This window comes from Somniosus microcephalus, unplaced genomic scaffold, assembly GCF_052327205.1.
Source record: "Somniosus microcephalus isolate GS21.2 unplaced genomic scaffold, FLI_Smic_1.0 unresolved_chr4, whole genome shotgun sequence".
Classification (NCBI taxonomy): domain Eukaryota; kingdom Metazoa; phylum Chordata; class Chondrichthyes; order Squaliformes; family Somniosidae; genus Somniosus; species Somniosus microcephalus.
This window is the reverse complement of record NW_028225182.1, coordinates 50,309,864-50,336,288: the sequence shown is the minus strand read 5'-3', so window position 1 is coordinate 50,336,288 and position 26,425 is coordinate 50,309,864. Positions and strand designations below refer to the sequence as shown.

Sequence of the window (26,425 nt, the reverse complement as noted above, 5' to 3'; positions counted from 1 at the left end):
GACAGACGGGTGTATCACAGCAAGCTGGTGACAGAATAGTTTTCCATCTCTCTCATTGACATTGCATGATTCACTGATAATGACTCTGAAGCCCAAACAGATGGACTTATGATCATCTGCAATATGCAATGTGCATGTAACCTTGGCATCACATCTTTGACTCTTTCCTTTACTCCCCCACAGGACCATCACAAGCATCCATCCCCCCTAGCCAGGAAGAAGAGGGTGAGCAGCCAGACTCCTCAGAGGAAGCTGCAACCTCTGAGGGCGCAGCGTCAGCAGAATTCAGCGCACCCAGCACCAGCGCAGACACTCACACCTCGGTGGGACTTTTGGGACGTAGAGTAGTGTTGTCACCTGGTGTATCTCAGCTCACAAGTGAGCATCAGCAGATTGTGGAGACAGGGACAGCAGTGGAGAGTCCTAGTCAGAGGGCGCAGGACTCTGCCAGCTCGGCTCAGCAGCATGTCGACCCTCTGCCTCTGGCTCCATCCATAAGATTAGAGGTGATGGAACTCCAGGCACAGATGCAGGAGTCTCTTGCATATTTTGTCTCGAGGGTCGCTGCGAGTGTGGAGCGAATGGAGGAATCCATAGTGAACATGAGCAGAGCCTTTGTGGAGGCATTGGCGCATGAACACATCAGAAGAACATAAGAACATAAGAAATAGGAGCAGGAGTAGGCCAATCGGCCCCTCGAGCCTGCTCCGCCATTCAATAAGACCATGGCTGATCTGATCCTAACCGCCAATCTACTATCACAGAACCATCTCCTGAATCTAACAGAATTAGACACACGAAATAGGAGCAGGATCAGGCTACACGGCCCCTGGGCCCGCTCCGCTACCCACAGGGCCATGACCGATCCGAACCTAGACTCATGTCCAAATTCCTGCCCGCTCCCCGTAACCCTTAATTCCCTTTACTTCTAGGAAACTGTCTATTTCTGTTTTAAATTTATGTAATGATGTAGCTTCTACAGCTTTTTGGGGCAGCATATTCCATGGACCTACCACCCTCTGAGTGAAGTAGTTCCTCCTCATCTCAGTTTTGAAAGAGCAGCCCCTTATTCTAAGACTATGCCCCCTAGTTCTAGTTTCACCCATCATCGGGAACATCCTCCCCGCATCCACCCGATCCAACCCCTTCACAATCTTATATGTTTCAATAAGATCGCCTCTCATTCTTCTGAACTCCAACGAGTAGAGTCCCAATCTACTCAACCTCTCCTCATATGTCCATCCCCTCATCCCCGGGATTAACCGAGTGAACCTTCTTTGTACTGACTCGAGAGCAAGTATGTCTTTTCTTAAGTATGGACACCAAAACTGTATGCAGTATTCCAGGTGCGGTCTCACCAATACCTTGTACAACTGAAGCAATACCTCCCTATTTTTATATTCTATCCCCCTAGCAATGAAAGCTAACATTCCATTGGCCTTCTTAATCACTTGCTGCACCTGCATACTAACCTTTTGAGTTTCGTGCACCAGGACCCCCAGATCCCTTTGTACTTCAGTACTTTCCAGTTTCTTGCCATTAAGATAATAACTTGCTCTACGATTTTTCCTGCCAAAGTGCATAACCTCACACTTTCCAGTATTGTATTCCATCTGCCAAATCTCTGCCCACTTACTTAGCCTGTCTATGTCCCCTTGCAGGTTTTTTATGTCTTCCTCACTCACTACTTTCCCTCCCATCTTAGTATCATCTGCAAACTTTGATATGTTACACTCGGTCCCCTCCTCCAAATCGTTAATATAGATTGTAAAGAGTTGGGGACCCAGCACTGACCCCTGCGGAACACCACTACTTACTGATTGCTAGTCTGAGAATGAACCATTTATCCCAACTCTCTGCCTTCTGTTAGATAGCCAATCCTCTATCCATGCCAGAATATTACCCCCAATCCCGTGATTTTTTTATCTTAAGCAATAATCTTTTGTGTGGCACCTTGTCAAATGCCTTTTGGAAGTCTAAATACACTACGTCCACTGGTTCCCCTTTATCCACCCTATATGTTACTTCCTCAAAGAACTCCAGCAAATTTGTCAAACGTGACTTCCCCTTCATAAAACCATGCTGACTTTGTCCTATTAAATTATGATTATCCAAATGTCCTGTTACTGTCTCCTTAATAATGGACTCCAATATTTTACCTACCACAGATGTTAGGCTAACCGGTCTATCGTTTCCAGCCTTCTGTCTACTGCCCTTTTTAAATAAGGGCATTACATTAGCAGTTTTCCAGTCTGCCGGGACCTTTGCTGAGTCCAGGGAGTTTTGGAAAATTATTACCAATGCATCCACAATCCCTACCGTCACTTCCCTCAAGACCCTAGGATGTAAGCCATCAGGTCCAGGTGATTTATCCGCCTTGAGTCCCATTATTTTACCGAGTACCACTTCCTTAGTGATTTTGATCGTGTTTAGCTCCTCCCCCCCTATAGCCCCCTGTTTGTCCAGTGTTGGGATATTCTTAGTGTCTTCTACTGTAAAGACTGATACAAAATATTCATTCAGTGTTTTTGCCATCTCCCTATTTCCCACCATTAATTTCCCGGTCTCATCCTCTAAGGGACCAACATTCACTTTAGCCACCCTTTTTCTTTTTATATAACTATAAAAACTCTTACTATCTGTTTTTATATTTTTTGCTAATTTACTTTCATAATCTATCTTCCCTTTCTTAATCAATCTTTTTGTTATTTGTTGCTGTCTTTTAAAGTTTTCGCAATCCTCTATCCTCCCACTAGATTTGGCTACCTTATATGCCCTTGTTTTTAGTCGAATACTATCCTTAATTTCTTTACTTAGCCACAGATGGCTGTCTTTTCTTTTACACCCTTTTCTTCTCAGTGGAATATATTTTTTTTGGAAGTTGTAAAATAACTCCTTAAATGTACACCACTGATCATGTATCGTCTTACCCTTTAATCTATTTTCCCAATCCACTCTACTCAATTCCGCTCTCATACCTTCATAGTCTCCTTTATTCAAGCTTAGCACGCTTGTTTGAGATCCAACCTTCTCACCATCTAATTGAATATGGAATTCAACCATGTTATGGTCACTCATTCCAAGGGGATCCTTTACTAGGACATTTTTAATTAATCCTGTCTCGTTACACAGGACCAGATCTAAGGTTGCTTGCCCCCTGGTCGGTTCAGTTACATACTGTTCAAGAAACCCATCCCTAATACACTCAATTAACTCATCCTCAAGGCAGCCCTGCCCAATTTGATTTGTCCAATTAATATGATAGTTAAAATCCCCCATAATTATAGATGCTCCCTTATTACAAGCCTCAACTATTTCCTGATTGATACTCCGTCCAACAGAGTTGCAACTGTTGCTCCATGGAATGGATGGCTACCTCCGTGGAAAGGATTGCTACCTCCGTGGTAAGGCTGGCTACTGTAGAGGAGAGGATGGCTACGGCCATGGAGGAGCTTAGTCGCCGGGGTATGGAAAACATGGTCATTGTTCAGAATAGAATGACATCTCTTGAGGAGCGATGGGCATCTATTGAACAGAGAAACCAGACCTTCATGGAATTCCTTCTGAGTAGGACTGCCATTGCAGATACGGGTCCCCATGGCCCCCCTGATGTGCAGCAAGGTGCTCTCCAGCCTCTTCCAGGCACTGGCCCCTTCTGGCCTGTGCAGCTTCAGGTGGGTGAGCAGCAGCCTGGCGCTCCTGCTGCTGCTGATGTTGCTGGTGCTGCTGTTGTTCCTGGTTCTGCTGCTGCCACGGTTGGTGCTCAAGCTCCTCTAATTCCCAGATGGGAACGAAATAAATGGCTCCCATGCTTCTGGTATATGCCTCCGTTGAGGAAGCGCTGAGTGAAGGTGGCGAGAGGGGTTTCCCAGGAGGTCACACTGGAGATGGGTGTGAGGCTCCAACCTTCCAGAGGTGTGGTTAAGCCTTCTAAAAGTTGCCCCAGACCTGAGACCACTAAGTCCTGCCACCTGCAAATGATGGCTGATCAAATCTCTTTAATGGTTGACCTGCAGTTGATAGTCAGCAATCCAATAGTGCTCCTGCCAGGTTTCACCATCGTGTTTCCCACCAGGCGTGTTTTACGTGGGAAAAGGGTTAAATTTGCAAGGGCCTGTTAAAATAGGATTATAGAGGCCATTTAGTGGTTATTAAGGGCTTTAAAGAACAGTGCCGCCTGTTGGATGCGGGACGGAGTCGGGACCATCAGACACACCTGAGTTAAAATTGCTCGGAGACAGGAACCAGGCCGGGGGGGGGGGGGGGGGGGGGTCCCGCCCACCTGTTTTTGCGATTTTAACCCCTCCAAGCCCGACTCCATGGCTCAATGAAAATCGAGCCCTGTGCCTCTATTTATGAAGCCCAGGATCCCGTAAGCTTTTTTAACCGCTTTCTCAACCTGCCCTGCCACCTTCAATGATTTGTGCACATATACCCCCAGGTCTCTCTGTTCATGCACCCCCCTTAGGATTGTACCCTTTAGTTTATATTGCCTCGCCTTGCTCTTCCTACCAAAATGTATCACTTCGCACTTTTCTGCATTAAATTTCATCTGCCACGTGTTTGCCCATTCCCCCAGCCTGTCCATGTCTTCTTGCAGTCTATCACTATCCTCCTCACTGTCCACTATACCTCCAAGTTTTGTGTCAGCGGCTAATTTTGAGATTGAGCACAGGCCAGGGGGTTTGAGCCTGAGGTTTCCATGCACCACAGTCAGAAATAACGTTTCCATTAATCCTAATTCTTCGTGACTCTTCTACACGAGGTGCCCTGATGGCGAAATGCCCGTTTGTAAATGGGACGTGCCTTGCTTTTTGAAAGCACGGGTAAGACATGCTGTTATACACAAGAACAGGAGCATTATGCCTGCATCACACAGTGCAGTATTCTGCTGCCAAAGTTCAGTCAACACTGAAGTGGAACAGACACGGAGAGATTTGTTAACCAGATTTAGCACAGCCTAAGTGTGCAAGATCTCACCCAGTACATAACTTGCAATGCATCGACGATCTTGTAGCACATTCTGACCCTTTCACCAAAGGCCTCAGGCTCAGTTGGGTTGCCAACTATGGTTGGATGTATTCCTGGAAGTTTCATCATATCACCTCCTGCCATGAACCTCCCTCCGCCCCCGCCCCCCTCCAAACACCCGCCCAGTCAAACAGCCTTTTTTCCCCCCTCTCCAATATTTTTATATTTTATAAACAAAAGTGTCCAAAGAAAATGAAAAAAAAACGCACAATATTTTTTATGTCCCTATGATTTTTCTTCTCCCCAGTTTGCTGGCAGCAGTGCCCAGGAGATTAAATTCCTGGAGAACACTCCAGGAAGAGAGTGTTTGAAGACCAGGACCTCAAACCCGGCACCAAGCTCATGGTTTACAGAGCAGCAGTGATACCCGCCCTCCTGTATGCCTCAGAGACATGGACCATGTACAGCAGGCACCTCAAAGCACTGGAGAGGTACCACCAACGCTGCCTCCGCAAGATCCTGCACATCCGTTGGCAGGATAGGCGCACCAACGTCAGTGTTCTTGCTCAGGCCCACATCCCCAGCATCGAAGCTCTGACCACGCTCGATCAGCTCCGATGGACGGGTCACATTGTCCGCATGCCCGATACGAGACTCCCCAAACAAGCACTCTACTCGGTGCTCTGACACGGCAAGAGAGCCCCAGGCGGGCAGAGGAAACGCTTGAAGGACACCATCAAAGCCTCCTTGAAAAAGTGTAACATCCCCACCGACACCTGGGAATCCCTGGCCCAAGACCGCACAAAGTGGAGGAGAAGCACCCGGGAAGGCGCTGAACACCTCGAGTCTCTTCGCCGGGAGCAAGCGGAAGCCAAGCGCAGGCAGCGCAAGTAGCGCACGTCAACCCAAGCACCCCACCCACCCGCCCCTTCAACCACCGTCTGCCCCACCTGCGACAGAGACTGTAGGTCCCGCATTGGACTCATCAGTCACCTGAGAACTCATTTTTAATGTGGAAGGAAGTTATCCTCGGTTCCGAGGGACTGCCTAAGAATTCCTGGAGACTCCAGGTCAGTCCTGGACGGTTGGCAACCCAAGGCCCAGCCCCAGAAGAGCACTCCTTACCGCACCAAAGCTACAATTTTTCATTTCACACTCGCATTCTTTGGCAGCTGAGCCAGGTCCTGCTTTGTGCTGTGGACCACTGGGAAATGGATCAGTAAATGCTCCAAACTCGTTTCATGTTTGCCCTTTATATCCAGTGTCAGATTATACCCTTCACGGTAAATTTGACTGAATCTAAAGTGACCAAATGTACCGACAAGCTTTGAGGGCAAGAGACGGCTTGGCTACAACATTTGTAAAATAAATGATGCGCTTGCAAGCTGTTTTGTTTTCTCTCCAAAAAGATAAGTGTTGTGTATGTAACCTGTTCCACCTTAAGAGAGCTTAAGCCTGTTCCACCTTAAGAGATGTACTACTTTCTCAGGCTGCTGTAGACGTAATACCGGGGGTGAACACACCGGTATATAAGCACTGTGCAGTAATCTTGTATTCAGAATAGTCCCTACCTCCAACCAGTAAAGACCTGTTTTTGATTGTTATTAATTAGTCTGTGTCTTAATTAACTAGATTACTGCACAGTGCTTATATACCGGTGTGTTCACCCCCGGTATTACGTCTACAGCAGCCTGAGAAAGTAGTACATCTCTTAAGGTGGAACAGGCTTAAGCTCTCTTAAGGTGGAACAGGTTACATACACAACAATAAGATCCTGAAAATTCAGTGAGAACCAGGAGTCAACAACCTTCAGGTGCAAAAACAACGACTCTCTCCCACCCTTGAATGATCTTGGTTAACTAAGCATCAAAACAAATGAGAAAACAACACTCATCACACAGTTCAGGACATGAATGCTGTGGGCGAGCTGCCAAGTTTTGGGGTATAAAAGGTGCTGTAAAATGACCACTCGCGGCTGCAGTTGAGGGCAACGTGGTCAGTTGCCAGCTAAAGTCATACGTCCAGTCATCGCTGAATTGACCTCTCACTGGTGTTAGTACGTGTATGGTTTCTTATGATCACTTGAGCTTAAAGCAAATGATTAAGATCCGTGCGTACTTAGTAAAGGATTTGAGCATGGTTGTCATTCCATGCGTGCTTGCTTCTAACAGGTAAATAATTTGAGTACGGGTTGTATATTTTTTTAAATTCGTTTTTATGGGACGTGGGCCTCGCTGGCAAAGCCAGCATTTACTGCCCATCCCTAATTGCCCTCGATAAGGTGGTGGTGAGCCTCCTTCTTGAACCGCTGCAGTCCGTGTGGTGAAGGTGCTCCCACAGTGCTGTTAGGGAGGGAGTTCCAGGATTTTGACTCAGCGACGATGAAGGAACGGCCGATATACTTCCAAGTCAGGATGGTGTGTGACTTGGAGGGGAACTTGGAGGTGGTGGTGTTCCCATCCGCCTGCTACCCTTGTCCTTCTAGATGGTAGAGGTCGCGGGTTTGGGAGGTGCTGCCGAAGAAGCCTTGGCGAGTTGCTGCAGTGCATCTTGTAGATGGTACACACTGCAGACACGGTGCGCCGGCGGTGGAGGGAGTGAATGTTTAAGGTGGTGGATAGGGTGCCGATCAAGTGGGCTGGATGGTGTCGAGCTTCTTGAGTGCTGTTGGAGCTGCTCTCATCCAGGCAAGTGGAGAGTACTCCATCACACTCCTTACTTGTGCCTTGTGGATGGTAGAAAGGCTTTGGGAAGTCAGGAGGTGAGACATTCGCCGCAGAATACCCAGCCTCTGACTTTGGGTACTTGTAACCGCTTGCTGATTTTAGGTAAAGAATAGTTTACCCTGAAATCTTTGTCTCGAGTTGTCTGTTCCACGGGTCTGAACTCTATAAACTGTCAATCTGAATGTCTTAACAGAGGAGACTTTTATTCCAACACCTGACTCCCTGAGGGGAATGCTCTGTCTGGCTGCGGAAACCAGTCCACCAACGAGCATGACTTAGAGAAGGAGAGTGGGAGGGGAAGGAGGCAGGTTCTGAGAGCAAAATGCACCCCGACTTCTCCCTGGAATCGAGAGAAATTGAACATAAAATGAATCGATAGAGTTAGATGGAGAGGGGTGGGAGGAGGCTCGTGTGGAGCATAAACACCGGCATGGACAGGTTTGGCCGAACGACCTGTTTCTGTTCCACAGCTTCGATGTAATTCTATGAACTGTGGACCAGACTGATCTTGGACTGAATAATGGGCCAGATAATTGCACTATGTAACACAAAATCTAAGAGAATGTGTAATGTACTACACCTTATCGACATCAGCAACATCAAGAAAATAACATGGAAGCACTTCGTACGTCTTTCCAACATTGTTAACTGCAACACAGAAAATCACAATTAGAACAGAACCACATCAACAAATGTTCAGTTCAGTAGCCCAACTCCCCAGGGCCCTGTGTTACTGACTGTATCTCTACTGATGTTAATGCAGCTCCCTCACACTGTCACTCAGTAACCCCTCTCCCCCAGCGCCCTGTTTCACTGACTGTATCTCTACTGATGTTAATCCAGCTCCCTCAGTCACTCAGTAACCCCTCTCTGTGTTACTGACTGTATCTCTACTGATGTTAATCCAACTCTCTCACACTGTCACTCAGTAACCCCTCTCCCCCAGCGCCCTGTGTTACTGACTGTAACTCTACTGATGTTAATGCAGCTCCCTCACACTGTCACTCAGTAACCCCTCTCCCCCAGCGCCCTGTATCACTGACTGTATCTCTACTGATGTTAATGCAGCTCCCTCACACTGTCACTCAGTAACCCCTCTCCCCCAGCACCCTGTGTCACTGACTGTATCTCTACTGATGTTAATCCAGCTCCCTCAGTCACTCAGTAACCCCTCTCTGTGTTACTGACTGTATCTCTACTGATGTTAATCCAACTCTCTCACACTGTCACTCAGTAACTCCTCCCCCAGCGCCCTGTTACTGACTGTATCTCTACTGATGTTATTCCAGCTCCCTCACAGTCACTCAGTAACTCCTCCCCCAGCGCCCTGTGTTACTGACTGTATCTCTACTAATGTTAATGCAGCTCCCTCACACTGTCACTCAGTAAACCCTCTCCCTCAGCGCCCTGTGTCACTGACTGTATCTCTACTGATGTTAATCCAACTCCCTCACAGTCACTCAGTAACTCCTCCCCCAGCGCCGTGTTATTTACTGACTGTATCTCTACTGATGTTAATTGAGCTCCCTCACACTGTCACTCAGTAACCCCTCTCCCCCAGCGCCCTGTGTTACTGACTGTATCTCTACTGATGTTAATCCAGCTCCCTCACACTGTCACTCAGTAACCCCTCTCCCCCAGCACCCTGTGTTACTGACTGTATCTCTACTGATGTTAATCTGGCTCCCTCACACTGTCACTCAGTAACCCCTCTCCCCCAGCACCCTGTGTTACTGACTGTATCTCTACTGATGTTAATCTGGCTCCCTCACACTGTCACTCAGTAACCCCACTCCCCCAGCACCCTGTGTTACTGACTGTATCTCCACTGATGTTAATCCAGCTCCCTCACAGTCACTCAGTAACTCCTCCCCCAGCGCCGTGTTATTTACTGACTGTATCTCTAGTTAATCCATTTCTGTAACAGGCTGCCAACATACTGTACTAAAAATAACCATAAGATATTGAAGAATCAATGTTGTGGAGTAGAACAAAATAAGTTTGAATTGATGATCATTCTGTGTAATGATTTGATGAATGCTTTCTGATGGTGAACACCTCCCGTCTTTTAAAACACCTGAATTAGATTTTTTAACACCAGTAACCCTTTCCTCCGCTCTTTGATTTTTCTTACGTTTCCTTACTCCCGCGTGTGCAAGCGCATCTGGAACAACGCTCTCCTTATTGTTATACCTGGATTTTCCCTGCCGGGCAGCGGGAATCCTGTAAAAATGAGAAAGTTGGTCAAATCCAAACCTTGGGAACGAGATGGAATTACCCAGGATCCCAATGTTCAGGTCCTTCAGCGCTGCCTCGATCGGTCCGTAGATCTCGGCGCCAGACGAGAAGTCGGCCTGAATAATCTTGGTTTTCTTGCCTTGCTGCTGCTCTGCAATCACCCAGAGAGGAACAAGTCATCATCTCACAGCCCGAATAACTTCCAGAATCACTCGACATGTCCTCTCACCCAAACAGGTTTCACAGAATGATACACAGCACAGAAAGAGGCCATTCGGCCCATCGTGCCTGTGCCGGCTCTTTGAAAGAGCTCTCCGATTAGTCCCACTCCCCCCTGCTCTTTCCCCATAGCCCTGCAAATATTAACATTTCCATTTCCCTTCTGAAAGTTACTATTGAATCTGCTTACACCGCCCTTTCAGGCAGCGCGTTCCAGATCACAACAACTCGCTGCGTAATAAAAATCCCCTCTTGTCGCCTCTGGTTGTTTTGCCGATTATCTTAAATCTGTGTCCTCTGGTTACCGACCCTCCTGCCACTGGAAACAGTTGCTCCTTATTTACCCTATCAAAACCCTTCATGATTTTGAACACCTCTATTAAATCTCCCCTTAACCTGCTCTGCTCTAAGGAGAACAATCCCAGCCAGCTTCTCCACTCTCTCCACATCACTGAAGTCCCTCATCCCTGGTACCATTCCGGTAAATCTCCTCTGCACCCTCTCCAAGGCCTTGACATCCTTCCTAAAGTGCGGTGCCCAGAATTGGACACAATACTCCAGCTGGGGCCTAACTGGGTTTGTATCACGGGGCCCGATTTACGATGGGCATCATTTTAAAACAGAGCAGCTTTTTCCCAGCCCAACGCAGGAATGTCTGGTGTTGCCTTTGGGTGGGATGTTTGGATTGTGGGTCGGGCGAAGTGACTGAAGAGATGGAGCTTCTCACCCAACTAGCTTTGGGCCAAATAGTCCCATTTCGGAGTGGCTTGTGAGATATTTAAAAATGTAAATTTTAACACCAAAAGCAACAGTTTTCCGTTCCCACTTTGCGTCCTTGTCTCATGATGGGGTTTACTGAGGTTTCCACTGAATTTTCAACAGCTGTGAGACAGCGAGTGGTGGATGTGCTGCTTCCTCTCAACGAGATTTGAAACTCTTGTTTCCACCTGTCTCTCGTCGCATTGTGCCCAAGGATCTGCCCGCCTCTCCCAGAGACATTGGCCCTCGCTGGGGTACTCTCCCACTGATGCCAGCTGCCTTGGGTGCTTTGCCCAAAAAGGCCATTCTTCCTTCATATGAGAGAGTGCAGGCAATGTGTGCTAGTAGGCTATTCGACAGAGAGGGCCATCACAACTGAGCCAGCTCCTCACCAGGCGCACTTTCAAGCAGTGCGCATTGGATAGCGAACAGCAGGAGGAAGCCTGGTTGATTTTTTACCCCTCCGTAACCCAGGGACACTAAGGCCAATTGTAACCGCCAACAGGCAATCATTAGTTGTGATATCATCTCTTATGTAATTCAACAACAACATCTAGTATTTATATAGCGCCTTTAAAATGTCCCAAGGCGCTTCACAGGAGCGTTACAAAACAAAATTTGAACCGAGCCACATAAGGAGATATTAGGACAGGTGACCAAAAGCTTCGTCAAAGAGGCCAGTTTTAAGGAGCGTCTTAAAGGAGGAGAGAGAGGTAGAGAGGCGGAGAGGTTTAGGGAGGGAATTCCAGAGCTCGGGGCCCAGGCAGTTGAAGGCACGGCCGCCAATGGTGGAACAATGAAAATCGGGGGGATGCTCAAGAGGCCAGAATTAGAGGAGGGTTGTGGGTCATAAAGACTATGGCCTAGAAATTCAGTGGCCTGCGCCACCAGTTTGCGCCCAAAGAGGCCACTCAGAGGCTTTAGCGCCACTGGCCGCAACCACCGCGATATTTAGCGGGGCGCTAATGGCGGCGTTAGCCTGTAGCGCTGCGCCGCCACCAATGACGTCATCGGTGTGCGCAGCGCCCCGCTACCACCCCGAACGCCATATTAGGTCACGACCGCCTCCTCAGCGCCGGCCGCAAATAGCGACCGGTACACAGGGGCCAACCTGTGCCGGTAGTGGCGCTAGTTAAGGTGGAGGTGCGGCCGGCCGCTTTTTCGGCGGCCGCCTGCCCGCACCTCCGTCCCCGGCCTCCTACACACACCCCCCCCCCCCCCCCCGCGGCATTGCCGGCTGTTTCCCCGAGAGCCCGGCACTTCTCCTTGGTGCCGGGCTCATTTGCCGGCACTCGCGAGCGGGGATCGCGCTGTTGCAGGCACCTCCCCCTTAACAGTGGGAGGAAGGCCTGCAGTACCGCAGCGTGCCGTGCCGCAGCGGGTGGCGCTGCGGCACTTTGCGCGCCGATATTCAGTTTCAGCGCCCCAAGCGGGGCGCGGGAAGCCTCGTTTAGCGGCCCGCTTCCATTTGGGGCGCAGAAACTGAATATCCCGCTGGCGCAAGTGGCTCCGCGCGCAGCGGTAATTCCGGCACCCAGGCGAGCTGGGCGCCCCAAACTGAATTTTTAGCCCTATGTCCCCAAGTGTAGTAGACACAGGGTCACTGACCTACTGATGCAGCACCTGTGCCTCTACAGGGTCTATGCAGTGGGATTATTTTTGCATTGCTCTAGCAAAGAGCCGGCGTAGACGCGATGGGCTGAACAACCTCCCTCTGTGGGAATCTTCTGTGGTTCTTACCTATCTCCTTTGCTGTGGCTCTCAGCTTCTCCAACGACCGGCTGATCAGCACCACATTGAGCCCCCTTCTTGCCAACTGGGAATCAAGAAAAGAAATGCATTAATCCAGTGCCCCACTGGTGTGGTAAGGGCCAAGCTGAGCACTACACCAGCAGTGTATACCAGTGAGAGGGAAGATCCTGCTGTAATCAGATATTGCAATGCAATGTTCCATTAGAAGAAAAGGAGGCGCTCCCTAGTAGCTGGTAGCACTGCCCCAGTGTGGTACTGAGGCACATAGACCAGAAAGATCTCAGATACAATCTCGGGTCTCTGCTGAAGTAGCTGATCTTGGCCAGGGCATTATCTGGGGCACTATAATTGTCCTCAGTACCCTTGGGAGGAGGGATGGGAATTCAGCCAGGCTTCCCATTCTCAATCACTGTCCGGGGTTCATCTTCGGTGTGATGCCTTCACAACGGAATAGCCTGCTGATGCCCTCTGTCTCGGCTCAGCTATGAAGTACTGGAGGATGGCCGTTGACAGTGAACCTGTACCCGAGCAGGACTCAGCTCCTTCAGGAGAGGCTGGAGAGAAAGTTGGGGGAAAAAAGCTGAATATCTTAGAAATAATACAAGAACTTGGGCTATTAGCATAGTAAAACATCCCAGGGCGCTTCACAGGAGCGATTATCAAACAAAATTTGCCACCGAGCCACATAAGGAGATATTAGGACAGGTGCCCAAAAGCTGGGTCACAGAGGTAGGTTTTAAGGCGTAGAGGTTTAGGGAGGGAATTCCAGAGCCTACACAGCTGAAGGCATGGCCATCAATGGTGGGGCAAAGGAAATCAGGGAGGCACAAGAAGCCAGTTGGAGGAACATAGAAATCTCAGAGGGTTGTGGGGCTGGAGGATGCTGCAGAGATATGGGTGGGGTGGGCGTTGGGGGGCGAGGTGATGGGAAGGATTTGAACACAAGGATGAGAATTTTAAAATCGAGGCGTTGCTGGACCGGGAGCAGGTCGGCGAGCACAGGGGTAATGGGTGAACGGGACTTGGTGCAATTTAGGATACGGGAATGAGAGTTTTGGATGAACTCAAGTTTGGGCAAAGTGGGAGGTCGGCCGGGAGACCATTGGAACGCTCGAGTCTGGAGGTAACAAAAGCATGGATGCAAATATTTGCAAACATAACCAAGATTGTCTCTGTAATAATTCAATTACAATATAGACAGTAAAGAGCAGCGGGGGAGGTGGGGGGGGGGGGCAGTGGGATTAATTGGATAGCTCTACCAAAGAGCCGGCACACGCACAATGGGCCAAATGGCCTCCTTCTGTGCTGCATCATTCTATGAATATAGACAGCAACTCAAAGGCAGAGATCTGTATTACCTCATGAGCGTAGGCTTTTCCAATCCCAGCGGTTGCACCTGTTACAACTAGAAAAAGTAACTGATTAAAAATCCATTTTACTGACGTATAATTCATTTATGATTCACTATACTTTCCTCTCTTACTGAATTCCATCTCCCCACCTCATGTGCACTTTCCTCTGATCTTCCGAAACTTCCACACACTGACCGACATGCTTGGTCTTCTCCCTCTCCATCGACATCAGGCTGAATCCAAGACAGTTTCCGGCTCGCTAACAACCCATTATCTCGTGATGGCGGCGTTCCTCACCGCTCTCTACATTCGCTTCCTTCTACGAACTTTGGCCTAGAAATTCAGTATAGCCACTTTTGGGGCGGTAAAGTCGGGCGGCCGCTAAAGTTTGCGCCCGCCGGAAAGTGGAGGCCACTTCGCCGATATTCAGTAGCTTTGGCCAACGAGTTTGCTCGAGCGCTGAAACTGGCGTTGCACGGCTATCTTTAGGCGCTAAGCCGGCGGTGCAGACTGATACCGCCGAGGCCGGGCGCAGCGCAGGTGCGGTCATGTCTTGATTGACAGCAGACACCCTGGCGCCGGCCAGCTCTTAAAGGGGGAAGGGTCGACTTGGTCTGCTGCCACGCCCTGGATACTGCAGCCCTCCAGCTAGGCCTAAACACTGCTGCTGGAGAGAAATAGCGCCAGGAAGGATGCAGAGGGCCCGTGAGCGAGCGCAGCGCTTCTCTGCCCATGATTTAAAGGTGCTGGTTAGGGCTTTGGAGAGGAGACGCCATATCTTGTTCCCGGACAGTGGCAAGAAGCCTGCCACCAGGGTGTACAGGAGAGCCTGGAGGGATATCGCCCAGAGGGTCACAGCCAACAGCGATGTCCCCAGGACTGGTGTCCAATGCCGGAAAAAGTTTAACGACCTCACTCGGATTGTCAGGGTGAGTACCCTTTCCAGTGTCCTCCTCATCCTTGCATGTGCACCTCACGTTATGGGCAAAGGGACCTCAAAGCCCTAATGGCCAGCCCTCATCCAGCAGCTATGGCACTGGCATGAACATCAATTGCACTTTCTGCACGTTACACACTGGCCAAGCTATTCCACCATGGGAGGCAGTGCATACAGCAACAGGGCACCACACTGGCCAAGCTATTCGACCATGGGAGGCAGTGCATACAGCAACAGGGCACCACACTGGCCAAGCTATTCGACCATGGGAGGCAGTGCACACAACAACAGGGCACCACACTGGCCAAGCTATTCGACCATGGGAGGCAGTGCACACAACAACAGGGCACCACACTGTACTTAGAGGCCGTCCTTTCTCTTGCAGGCCAAGCTGGCCCAGAATCTGAGGAGCCGGACTGTCACCGGTGGAGGCCGTCCCCAGTTCCAGCAGCTCAGTGACCTGGAGGAGCGCGTGGGTCGACTCATGGGTGGCCGGCTGATTGGCCCCGTTGCATGTGGAGATGCCGACCCTGTGCTGGGCCCCAATGGTAAGGACATGACCTTTTGGACCTCTCTCGTTCCCCTTGCGCTTCAGATCTACATCCTTTGCCACTGTCCGACCAATGCGCTGAATGCCACCACTCATGCCTCCCTCGCTGACGCCCTGTCCTCACTCTAAAGCTACTCTTGTGCCTTCCTGCTTTCAGCTGGTGAGGAGGAGGTCCCTGAAGCTGCCAGTGACAGTCCCTCGGAAGAGGAGGACGAGGAGGAGCAAGAGGAAGGCGGCCCCTCGGGGGAACCCTCATCCGCGCCAGGGGATGGCAATGGAGGGGACACGTCTTCCCTGGAGGAGAGGCAGGGGGAAGTGTTGCAGGGGGGTGTAGCTCCTGTGCCCAGTGGCGTCGAGCCACGCGGGAAGGGTCGGGCAGCTCGGCTGCCTTCTCCCCAGAGGGGGGAAGTGTTGCAGGGGAGTGTAGTTGCTGGGCCCAGTGGCGTCCAGCCATGCGGGAAGGGTCGGCCAGCTCGGCGGCCTTCTCCCCAGAGGGAGAGTCCAGCCTCCAGTCCAGAGACGGTCCTCGCCCAGGAGGTGCGCCTCCTCGATCAAATGTCCGTGGACTCGGATCGCCGGCACACCGAGTTCATGGGGGTTGTGGCACGGTTGCCTGAGGCCATCGAGTCCCTGGCTCATAGTGTGTCCGATTTCGGGGCCTCACAGGCCAGGGGTTTCGAACATCTCGGGGCAGCACAGGACGCGAGTCGGGCCGAATTGAGGGCAGCACAGGACGCGAGTCGGGCCGAATTCAGGGCAGCACAGGACGCGAGTCGGGACGACTTCAGGGCAGCACAGGCAGCGAGTGGCCAGTTGATCAGTGGTGCCGTGCAGTCACTGGCTGGTCTGATGCGGGCACAGACCAGGGCAGTACGGGCACTCACTGCTGCCACACTCGCTGTGTCAGGCAGGCATCGCCAGGGCACCCGCCGCGCTGCAGCAGCACAGCGGTCTGGCCTTCAGCAGATTGCTGCACTTGCTGCAGTGCCAGCCCGGCCAAGTGCCAGTGTCTCAGGCGAGCAGCGAGCGCCTGGCATCAGCCAGCTTGCCCCCATTGCTGCAGCCGCCACTGCCACTCCCCCAGCGAAGCTGCCACGAGCTGCTGGAGAGACTGATGCTGCCCAGCCACAGCTGCAGCAGTCAGCAGCCGGCCCCTCGAGGGCCAGAGCTCGTCTAGGCCGACCCCCAAGGGCATCTGCCGTCACGCAATGTGCCCCTCAGGAGCCTTCCCCCAGCCTTGCAGCACCCACAGGGCCCAGGTTGAGGTGGAGCAGCAGGTCGGCCAGGGGCCGGAAAAGGCTGGACAAGGACTCGCCCTCTCGGCACACAAAGTAGAGTGTGTTGCCAAATGTTTTTTTATATGTGGGTGGTTGTGTTGTCTATGGGGGGGGTTGTTTTGGTAAGGCCGAGGATGAAGGCCATTTGGATGGAAAAGTTTTGTTATTCCTCCCCAGGTTGTAGGAGTGAGTCATGTGTTTGACTGTTTTTTGGGGGTGTTGTCTGTTTTTGGGTTTCATGTGGGAAGGGCCCTGAGTTTGTTCAATAAAGCTTTTTCTTTATTCAGCTTGTCCATGTGTGATGTTTGAAGTGGTTGTTGCGTTAACCGGCTGAGGGCTTGCGGAGCGGCTGCATTCATGTCCCTTCATTGCCACAAGCCATTCCCTGACAGGGGGCCTAGAAGTGTCGTTCAATAAGCCGCCGGCGGACGGCCCTTGGACCTTGTGGCTCCCTCCTAGGCTGGTACTCCTCCTCCTCCTCCTCCTCATGGTCCTCCTGCTCCTCCTCCTGAGGTGGTGGTCCAACGTGAGGTGGCAGTGCCTTAGTCCTGCGGATAGCCAGGTTGTGCAGCATGCAGCAAACGACGACGAACTGGGAGACTCTATCCGGCGAATACTGCAGAGATCCGCCGGAGCGATCCAGGCAGCGGAACCGTTGCTTGAGGACGCCAATCGTTTGCTCTATGATGTTCCTTGTGGCTTGATGGCTTTCGTTGTATGCCTCCTCAGCAGGGGTCCTGGGCGCGCGGAGCGGGGTCATGAGCCATGTACACAAAGGGTAGCCCTTGTCCCCGATAAGCCATCCTCTTGGGGGAGGCTGTGCCTGGAACATGTCAGCCACAGTAGTCTGGCGCAGGATAAATGCATCGTGGCTGCTGCCTGGAAAGCGGGCATTGACAGCTAGGATGCGCTGCCTGTTGTCACACACCAGCTGTACATTGAGGGAATGGTAGCCCTTCCGGTTGCGGTAATCCTCGGCATTGTCGATAGGTGCCCGCAAAGCCACATGCGTGCAGTCAATGGCGCCCTGCACCATGGGGAAGTCGGCGATCCTCGCAAATCCGACTGCACGCTGCTCCTGCCTCTCCAGGGTCATGGGGAAGGAGATGAATTGGTGTCTCCTTGTGAAAAGGGCATCGGTGACCTGCCGGATGCAGCGATGCACGGCGAACTGGGATATGTTAGCTATGTCCCCAGCAGCGGCTTGGAAGGAGCCGCTTGCATAAAAGTTCAGAGCCACCGTGACCTTCACTTCCACCGACAGAGACGTCCTGCACATCAGCTGTGGATGCAGATCTCTGTGAAGCAGCTGGCAGATCTCTGCAACCACCTCCCTTCTGAAGTGCAGCCTCTTAACACACTGCGCGGCAGTCATGGTGAGATAGGACACCTGCTGGCGGTATTCCCTGAGTGGGTAAGGCCTACGTTGCCGACGCCTGATGCCCCCTCTGCGTCTAGGCATGGCTGCCCCTCTCACACAGCATCTGCGAGCCCTTCGCACATAATGCTGGAACTGAGGGTTGGAACCCCATGCAGCCCCCATAATATACTTGCAAACAATGAAATCACAATGAGGCAAATTTCCAAGCTCCGGCCAGAAGCCAAAAATACCTCTCCTATTTTGGGCCAAATCAGTAAGGTCTCTTCCTTGGTCTCTGTCCAGAAATCCGTTGCACAAAAGTCATTGCAGCAAAATGGCTGGCCTTTATAGTTCAGTGTAAGTGCCCTTTAATTAGTGCTCCCCGAGGCCCGTAGGGCCTCTGCTGCGTTCCACTTCACAGTTCTTAGCACCGCCACGCCCACATTGGGCGGGCGCGACTGAAGTTCCGGTTTGGGGCGCACAAAGGGCGTTGCACGACGAAATTACGTCATAAGCTGCGCGCGCAGCTGAGCGCGCGCAAACACTTTGCGCCGGCGCTAAATGTCTACTGAAGTTGGGCGTAGGCGCAGATCGCCCTGCGCCCGGCCGCTAAGTGCCTAGCGCTCGAGATCTACTCCTCCTAAGGCACTAACAGCTGGCGCACGCAACTGAATTTCTAGGCCTTTATGCTTTGAAATCCCAAGCTTAGTGTCACCTGACTGTCACTTCTCAATTGCCCCCTCCCCACCTTTTTGCAACCTTGGCCGCTCACCTTAGTTTCTTTGCAATGCGTTAAAAACCTTGGCAAAAAGGCTGGTGAGAGATGAGCTGGTCATCTCTAAAGGTAGAGGACTAAAGAAAGCAAGAAAGACTTGCATTTCTATAGCGCCTTTCACGACCTCAGGACCTGAGTGTGGTCACTGTTGTAATGTAGGAAACGCGGCAGCCAATGTGAGCACAGTGAGCTCACACAAACAGCAACATGATAATCTGGTTGAGGGATAAATATTGTTGGTTGAGGAATAATATTGACCAGGACACCGGGGAGAACTCCCATGCTCTTCTTCGATAAAGTGCCATGGAATCTTTTATGTCCACCTGAGAGAGCAGACGGGGCCTAGGTTTAACGTCTCATCCAAAAGCTGGCACATCCAATAGTGCAGCGCTCCCTCAGTACTGCACCTCCGACAGTGCAGCGCTCCCTCAGTGCTGCCCCTCCGACAGTGCGGCGCTCCCTCAGTACTGCCCCTCTGACAGTGTGGCACTCCCTCAGCACTGCCCCTCCGACAGTGTGGCACTCCCTCTGTACTGCCCGTCCGACAGTGTGGCGCTCCCTCAGTACTGCCGCTCCGACAGTGCGGTGCTCCCTCAGTACTGCCTCTCCAACAGTGCGGCGCTCCCTCGGTACTGCCCCCCTGACAATACAGCACTCCCTCAGTACTGCCCGTCTGACAGTTTGGCGCTCCCTCAGTACAGCCCCTCTGACAGTGTGGCGCTCCCTCGGTACTGCCCCTCCGGCAGTGCGGCGCTCCCTCAGTACTGCCCCTCTGGCAGTGCGGCGCTCCCTCAGTACTGCCTCTCCGACAGTGTGGCGCTCCCTCAGTACTGTCCCTCCGACAGTGTGGCGCTCCCTCAGTACTGCCTCTCCGACAGTGTGGCGCTCCCTCAGTACTGTCCCTCCGACAGTGTGGCGCTCCCTCAGTACTTGCACCGAGAGTGTCAGCCTAGATTATGGGCTCAAACCTGTTAAGTCTGTGTGTTCTAGTTATTGTTAATAAGAATCACTGCACACAGACCACAAGAGTAAATTCAACAGGTCTTTACTAGTCGGAGGTCAGGCTGAACTGCCCAATAAATCATTACACAGCACTTATATACCGGTGTGGTCACCACCGGTATTACAGTATACAGCAGCCAAGATAAAGTAGTGCATCTCTTAAAATAGTTCTCTTAAAGGTGGAACGGTTACATACACCACAATCCTCCCTTTTTAGCTTAACAGTATATATTCCCCATTAAACATAACATAATAACATATATACACAACTTCATGTAAAAACAGTTCACAGATTCAGTCTCTGAGGAGGCCTCCTGATCCGAGACGGATAACGCCTTTCAGGGGTCTCTGGTTCTCGTTGCTGGGGTGACTCATCTAGTTGATCCCCTATGGATAGGACATCATCATCAGGTATATTCACTTCTGAGGTAGATGCTTCAGGTTCACTAACTTCCTCCACGGTTGTCTCTGTCGTAACCATGGGCTCGACCCTTGTTCTCGATCCCACCAGTTGGTCAGCATGACGTCACATTACATTTTCACCAACATCTACCGTGTACATCAGGGGTCCTTGTCTGGCCCGAATTGTTCCAGATTGCCATTTCTCGTTTTTATAGTCCCTGGCTAACACCGGTTGTCCTATTTCAAAACTCCGAGTGGGCTTGTTATTGATATGCTGGAACTGTTTGTTTTTGACTTCCCTCCACACATTTGGTTTTAACAAGTCCAACCTGGACCGCAACCTCCTGTTATAGAACATCATGGCAGGACTTTGGTTTGTTGTTGCATGGGTGGCGTTTCGATATGCCAGTAGGAAATTGTCCACCTTGTGTTGCAGTGGAATCTGATCTTCGCTCATGGCCTTTATTGCCTTTTTGAACGTCTGTACAAACCTCTCGGCCAGCCCATTCGTAGCTGGATGATATGGGGCAGAGGTATAATGTTTCACCCCATTCTTCTTCAGGAATTTCTGGAATTCCTCTGACACGAACTGTGGTCCGTTGTCTGAACATATTTGCTCTGACAATCCATTTCTTGCAAATATCGTTCTTAGCACCGCGATCGTCTTCTCCGAGGTAGTGGTAGTCATTTTAATCACTTCTGGCCATTTAGAATGTGCGTCCACCGCAATTAAAAACATGGAATCCATGAATGGACCAGCAAAGTCAATATGTACACGTTGCCATGGGGTTGAAGGCCATTCCCATGGATGCAGCGGTGCAATTGGAGGTGCATTTTGGACTTTTTGGCACCCTGAGCAGCTTTTCGTCAGATCCTCTATCTGTTGGTCGATACCTGGCCACCACACATAAGCCCTAGCAAGGCTTTTCATCTTGACTCCCCCCAGATGACCTTCATGTAGTTCTTTTAGAACTCTCTCTCTTAACTTAGGAGGGATAATCACCCTTGTTCCATACATCAATGTTCCCTGACAGATGGACAGCTGTTCTCGTCTTGCTGAGAATGCCGGTAACAGTGGATCACCATGGGCTGGCCATCCCTTTACTGTCAATTCGTAGACCCGGGACAGTGTCGGGTCATTCCTAGTCTCCCTTTCAATATTTGCATTGGTGACAGGTAAACATTCGATGATGGTCGAGTGAAATAACTCCACCGGGTCAACCGTCGGTGCCTCCTCCTCAGTAGGTAGTGGCAGGCGCGACAGCCCATCAGCATTACCATGCTGCTTTGTACCTTTGAATTCTATCTGATATTGATGTGCCCCTAGGAAAAGGGACCATCTCTGGAGCCTCTGTGCTGTCATCACCGAAACACCCTTCTTAGGGTTAAAAATGGATACCAACGGCTGGTGGTCTGTCAGCAGTGTAAACTTCTGGCCCTGCAGGTAATGATTAAACTTCTTTACTCCCCACACAAGGCTGAGAGCCTCCCTATCTATCTGAGCACAGTTGCGCTCAGCGGAGGTCAATGATCTGGATGCAAATGCGACTGGCCTTTCCAAGCCATTTGGCAACTTGTGTGAGAGTACTGCTCCAATACCATAAGGAGAAGCATCACAAGCTAAACGAATAGGTAGCGTTGGGTTGAAGTGAGCCAACACTTCCTCTGAGGTGATCAATGCCTTGCTTTTGTGAAAGGCCTTCTTACAGTCCTCGCTCCACTTCCATGGTACTTCTTTCTGCAAAAGAGCGTTCAGCGGGTGCAGCACCGTGGATAGATTTGGCAGAAACTTATGGTAATAGTTAATCAACCCTAGGAACGACCTCAACTGGGATACATTTTCCGGAGCGGGAGCCTTCACAACAGCTTCGATCTTGTCAGGTGACTTGTGCAGCCCCTCCTGGTCAATGACATGACCACAGTACGAGATCCGTTTCTGAAAGAACTCACATTTCTGGCAATTAACTCGAAGTCCATATTCCTTCAATCTGGTGAGCACCAGTTTCAAATTTGCAAGGTATTCCTCATCGTCATCTCCTGTAATCAGGATATCGTCCAAGTAACATTGAGTGCTTGGAATTCCCTGTAATACCTGCTCCATGGCCCTCTGCCAAATTGCTGGAGCCGAAGCCACTCCAAAAACCAGTCTATTATATCGATACAAGCCTCTGTGCGTGTTGATTGTGAGATACTGGCGCGACTCTTCCTCAACTTCCATCTGTAAGTACGCTTGCGCCAGGTCTATCTTGGTGAAGTGTTTCCCGCCAGACAATGAAGCAAAGATATCCTCAATCCGCGGAAGCGGATATTGCACCGTGTGAAGCACCGGATTAACCGTGATCTTGAAGTCTCCACAGATGCGGACCTTCCCCGGTTCCCCTGGCTTGTTACTCGATGAACGCTTCATGACGGGAACAATGGGCGTGGCCCACTCACTCCAGTCCACCTTAGACAGTACTCCTGAACGTTCTAGCCCATCCAGCTCAGCTTCCACAGCAGGTCGTATCGCATAAGGTACCGGTCTGGCTTTGAAAAATTTTGGGTTTGCATGTTCTGCAATCTTGATTTTTGCCTTAATTCCTCTCAGTGTTCCCAGTCCCTGTTGGAACACCTCTTTAACCTCATCCAATATTCTGGACAATCGTTCAGGTTTAACATCTTTTTTTCCGGAATCTACCGTTATTGCTTTTAGGGAGTGCCAGTCCATATTTATTTTCCTGATCCACTCCCGTCCCAGAAGTGGTGGACCTCCTTCAGGTAGTACATATAAGTCCATTCCTTGGTGTTCTTTGCCCTTGTGTACCACCTTGACTTTTATCTTTCCGATGGGGTATACTCTTTGCCCCGTGTATGTCTGCAATACTATCTCCGTATCCCGTAGGGGAATATGTGTGAATAACCTTTTGTAACCTTGCTTATTCATGACCGTCAACGCCGATCCAGTGTCCAATTCCATCTTCACGTGGACTCCTGCTATCTGAAGTGTGACCCAGATAGTTTGTAGGTCAGCTTCCTTACTCACATTGTGAATTCTCAGACTACCCAGTTCCTTGCTGTTGGAGTCTGAATCCGAATTCTGTTCATCCGAACTCTTCTCAGCCACCTTATGTACCTTTCTGCACTTTTCCTGCGGTGACTTTTTGTTGCTGGTCTTCTTTCCTGACCGGCATACTTTAGCTATGTGACCAAGCTTGCCACATTTTCTACATTCCTGATTTTTAAACCAGCATTGGTTCTGATCGTGTGTTGTCTTTCCACAACGGTAACATTTCGCTGTACCCAAAGCCATTTGATCTACGCTGAGTACCGCTGCCTTCAGCTGCATTTCCGCAGTGCCTCTCGCTGCGGCTTCGTGCGATGCTGCAATAGTGACAGCCTTATCAAGTGTAAGATCATTCTCTTCAAGCAGCCGCTTTTGTGTTCCTTCTTTCGACAATCCACACACGAATTTGTCTCTCAGTGCCTCTGTCAGTCTTTCCCCAAACTGACAGTATTTCGCTAGCTTACGCAGTTCAATTAAATACTCCGCGTTGCTTTCCTCTTTCAGTTGCGTTCTCGCATAAAATTTAAATCGTTCCGCTAACATCAGCGGTGTGGGGTTCAAATGATTTCTCAGGACAGCAACAATATTAGCGAAAGCCTGATCCGCCGGTTTAGCTGGTGATAGAAGATGCTTCAATAGCCCGTATGTCTTCGCACCCATTGAGTTTAGTAAGGTTAGTGCTTTATCTTCATCTGATATTTTATTTGCCTTACAATAAATCTCTATGCGTTCTACATACGTGGCCCAATCTTCAACATCGGGATCGAAATCATTGATGTTACCACGCTTAGGCATCCTCGCAATCTTCTTGAGAAACAAAAAGAAATTTTTATTTTATTTATTTATTTTTTTCAAAATGGCGGTTTCCCGTGCTTGTCTTCTTCCCCCGCCTACGAAAATGGCGGCTTCCCGCATTTGCCTTTCTCCCCCGCTGGCTGTAATGGCGATTGCCGTATTGCTGCATTCGCCCTCCCCAGCGGTTCTCAAATCGTGCCTCCCAGCCCCTCTTGCAGTCCGGTCCTTTCCCCCGGCTGCGGCTGAGTTCTCCGCGTTTTTTTTAATTTTTTTTTATTTTATCCCGCGCCTCGCGGCCTCGGTAGCTGCCCGGCCTTTTTCCCCGGTCGCGGTCGAGCTCTCTCTCGACGCCGTTGCGTCTCCCAGCCCGCTTGCAGCCCGGTCTTTTACACCGGCTGCGTTTGCATTCACCGCGGCTCCCGTGCCTTACGCTGCCCCAGTCTCAGCGCCTCTGGCCCCGACTTCTGTCCGGCTCTTTTCCCCGGCCGTGGTCGAGTTCTCCGCCCTTATATCCTCCGTTTTTCCCTCCCCTACTTCACAGCCAACGTGGCCGACTTGCTGCTCGTCGCTGATCGGCTTACCCACCACCGTGATAGAAGGGATGATCACTGCCTGTTGCTGATGGAAGGCTTCGTGTCAGGATTCTTCCTTGCTCTTCAGACCCGAGTCTTTTCTCAGCAGGATGATGAGGGCGGATGCCTCTTCTCGACGCCCGTTAAACTGCCTTGGATATATCTCTGCCGCAGGGTAAGATCGTCATCGTCGCCACTGTTAAGTCTGTGTGTTCTAGTTATTGTTAATAAGAATCACTGCACACAGACCACAAGAGTAAATTCAACAGGTCTTTACTAGTCGGAGGTCAGGCTGAACTGCCCAATAAATCATTACACAGCACTTATATACCGGTGTGGTCACCACCGGTATTACAGTATACAGCAGCCAAGATAAAGTAGTGCATCTCTTAAAATAGTTCTCTTAAAGGTGGAACGGTTACATACACCACAAAACCCACAACCTTCTGACTCAGAGTGCAACCCACTGAGCCACGGATGACATCTTGAGCATCTTTTCCTGTTCTTTTCCAGGCGCCTGGCTGTGGTAACAGTCTGTGAACGTGGGACGAGGCTGAGGGGAAGAGCCAGAAGAGCAGTATACCATGTGCACTTCACTCTCCAGCCCGGGGACTGTAGCTCAGTGGCAGCGGAGGCACCCTATCCCAGATTCAGTGGTCTCAAGAGCTTTAAACGTGGAGGCATTGTTAGGAACGTAAATTTGTTTTAGTACATAGACAGAGTTTGCATTTTGTCCCTGTATTAATAGCGAGTTCAAAGTCCTAGCCAGACACACTTGACGGTTAAACGAACAAGAACTTCCTCACAGCCAACGAGATTACATAGGATATGGTTGCACATGTGCCTGTCCATTGAGCTTAACGCTCCAGTTGTCTCGCTTCTCCCCAATTCACATTACAAGTGACTACATCACCTCCTCCGTGACCTGTTAGGCTTGGTGTTACATTAGTTATAGCTGCCTGAACCTACCAAAGACTCAAAGGGGGAGGAAATTCCCCCAGAGGGCCGTTTTGGGGGGCTAAGTGAAAAATGTTTGGCTAGTTAGCGCCGGGCTGCTGCGGGGCGCGAGTGCAAACCTTTCTCCTGAGGCGCTGCCGGGGAGCTGTGCCTGGAGATTACGTCACGATCTCCGGGCGCAGAAGATCGGGGCGGTACCCGATAGCACCGCCGCTAACCTCCCGCAGAATTTTGCGGGAGGTGCGGTTATCGCCTCGGGGTGGGGTGGGGGGGGGGCGGAAAGCCATTTGCGCCCCGTTATCGCCTCTCCCTGGAGCGCAAACAAGGGGAATTTCGCCTCCATAGGCTCCACCGTCCAATCTCTAGACGTAATTAAAGCACCTCACCTATTCACATGTATAGAAAGAAGAAATATATCATTGTGACCACCAGAGGCTGATCCAAGGCTGTTTTATAAGATGACAGTTACAGTCGTACAGACTTGTTGACATCTACTGATCTTTGCAAGTTATTTTAATTCTAAAGATTTTAACTACTTCTAAAGATTGCCAGCTGTGGCTCAGTCGGTAGCACCCTTGCCTCTGAGTTTCTGACTCCATGAGACTTAAGCACAATAAATCTCGGCTGACACTCCATAGAGTCATAGAGTCATAGAGTTTTACAGCACAGAAAGAGGCCCTTCGGCCCATCGTGTCTGCGCCGCCCATCCATCCCTGTCCAGTCTAATCCCATTTTCCA

At 50.6% G+C, this 26,425-nt stretch overlaps 1 protein-coding gene across 1 annotated transcript in view; it reads right to left on the bottom strand.

Moving 5' to 3' along the window:
• Nucleotides 1-26,425, bottom strand: part of hsd20b2 (hydroxysteroid (20-beta) dehydrogenase 2) — a 74,417-nt gene that overhangs the window by 26,625 nt on the left and 21,367 nt on the right. Inside the window, exons 2-5 of the mRNA XM_085977534.1 lie at nucleotides 14,024-14,070; nucleotides 12,654-12,729; nucleotides 9,976-10,086; nucleotides 8,278-8,345 (exon numbers count right to left, since the gene is read on the bottom strand). Of these exons, the coding sequence (XP_085833660.1) occupies nucleotides 8,278-8,345; nucleotides 9,976-10,086; nucleotides 12,654-12,729; nucleotides 14,024-14,070 (302 nt within the window). The remainder of the gene's footprint in view (nucleotides 1-8,277; nucleotides 8,346-9,975; nucleotides 10,087-12,653; nucleotides 12,730-14,023; nucleotides 14,071-26,425) is intronic.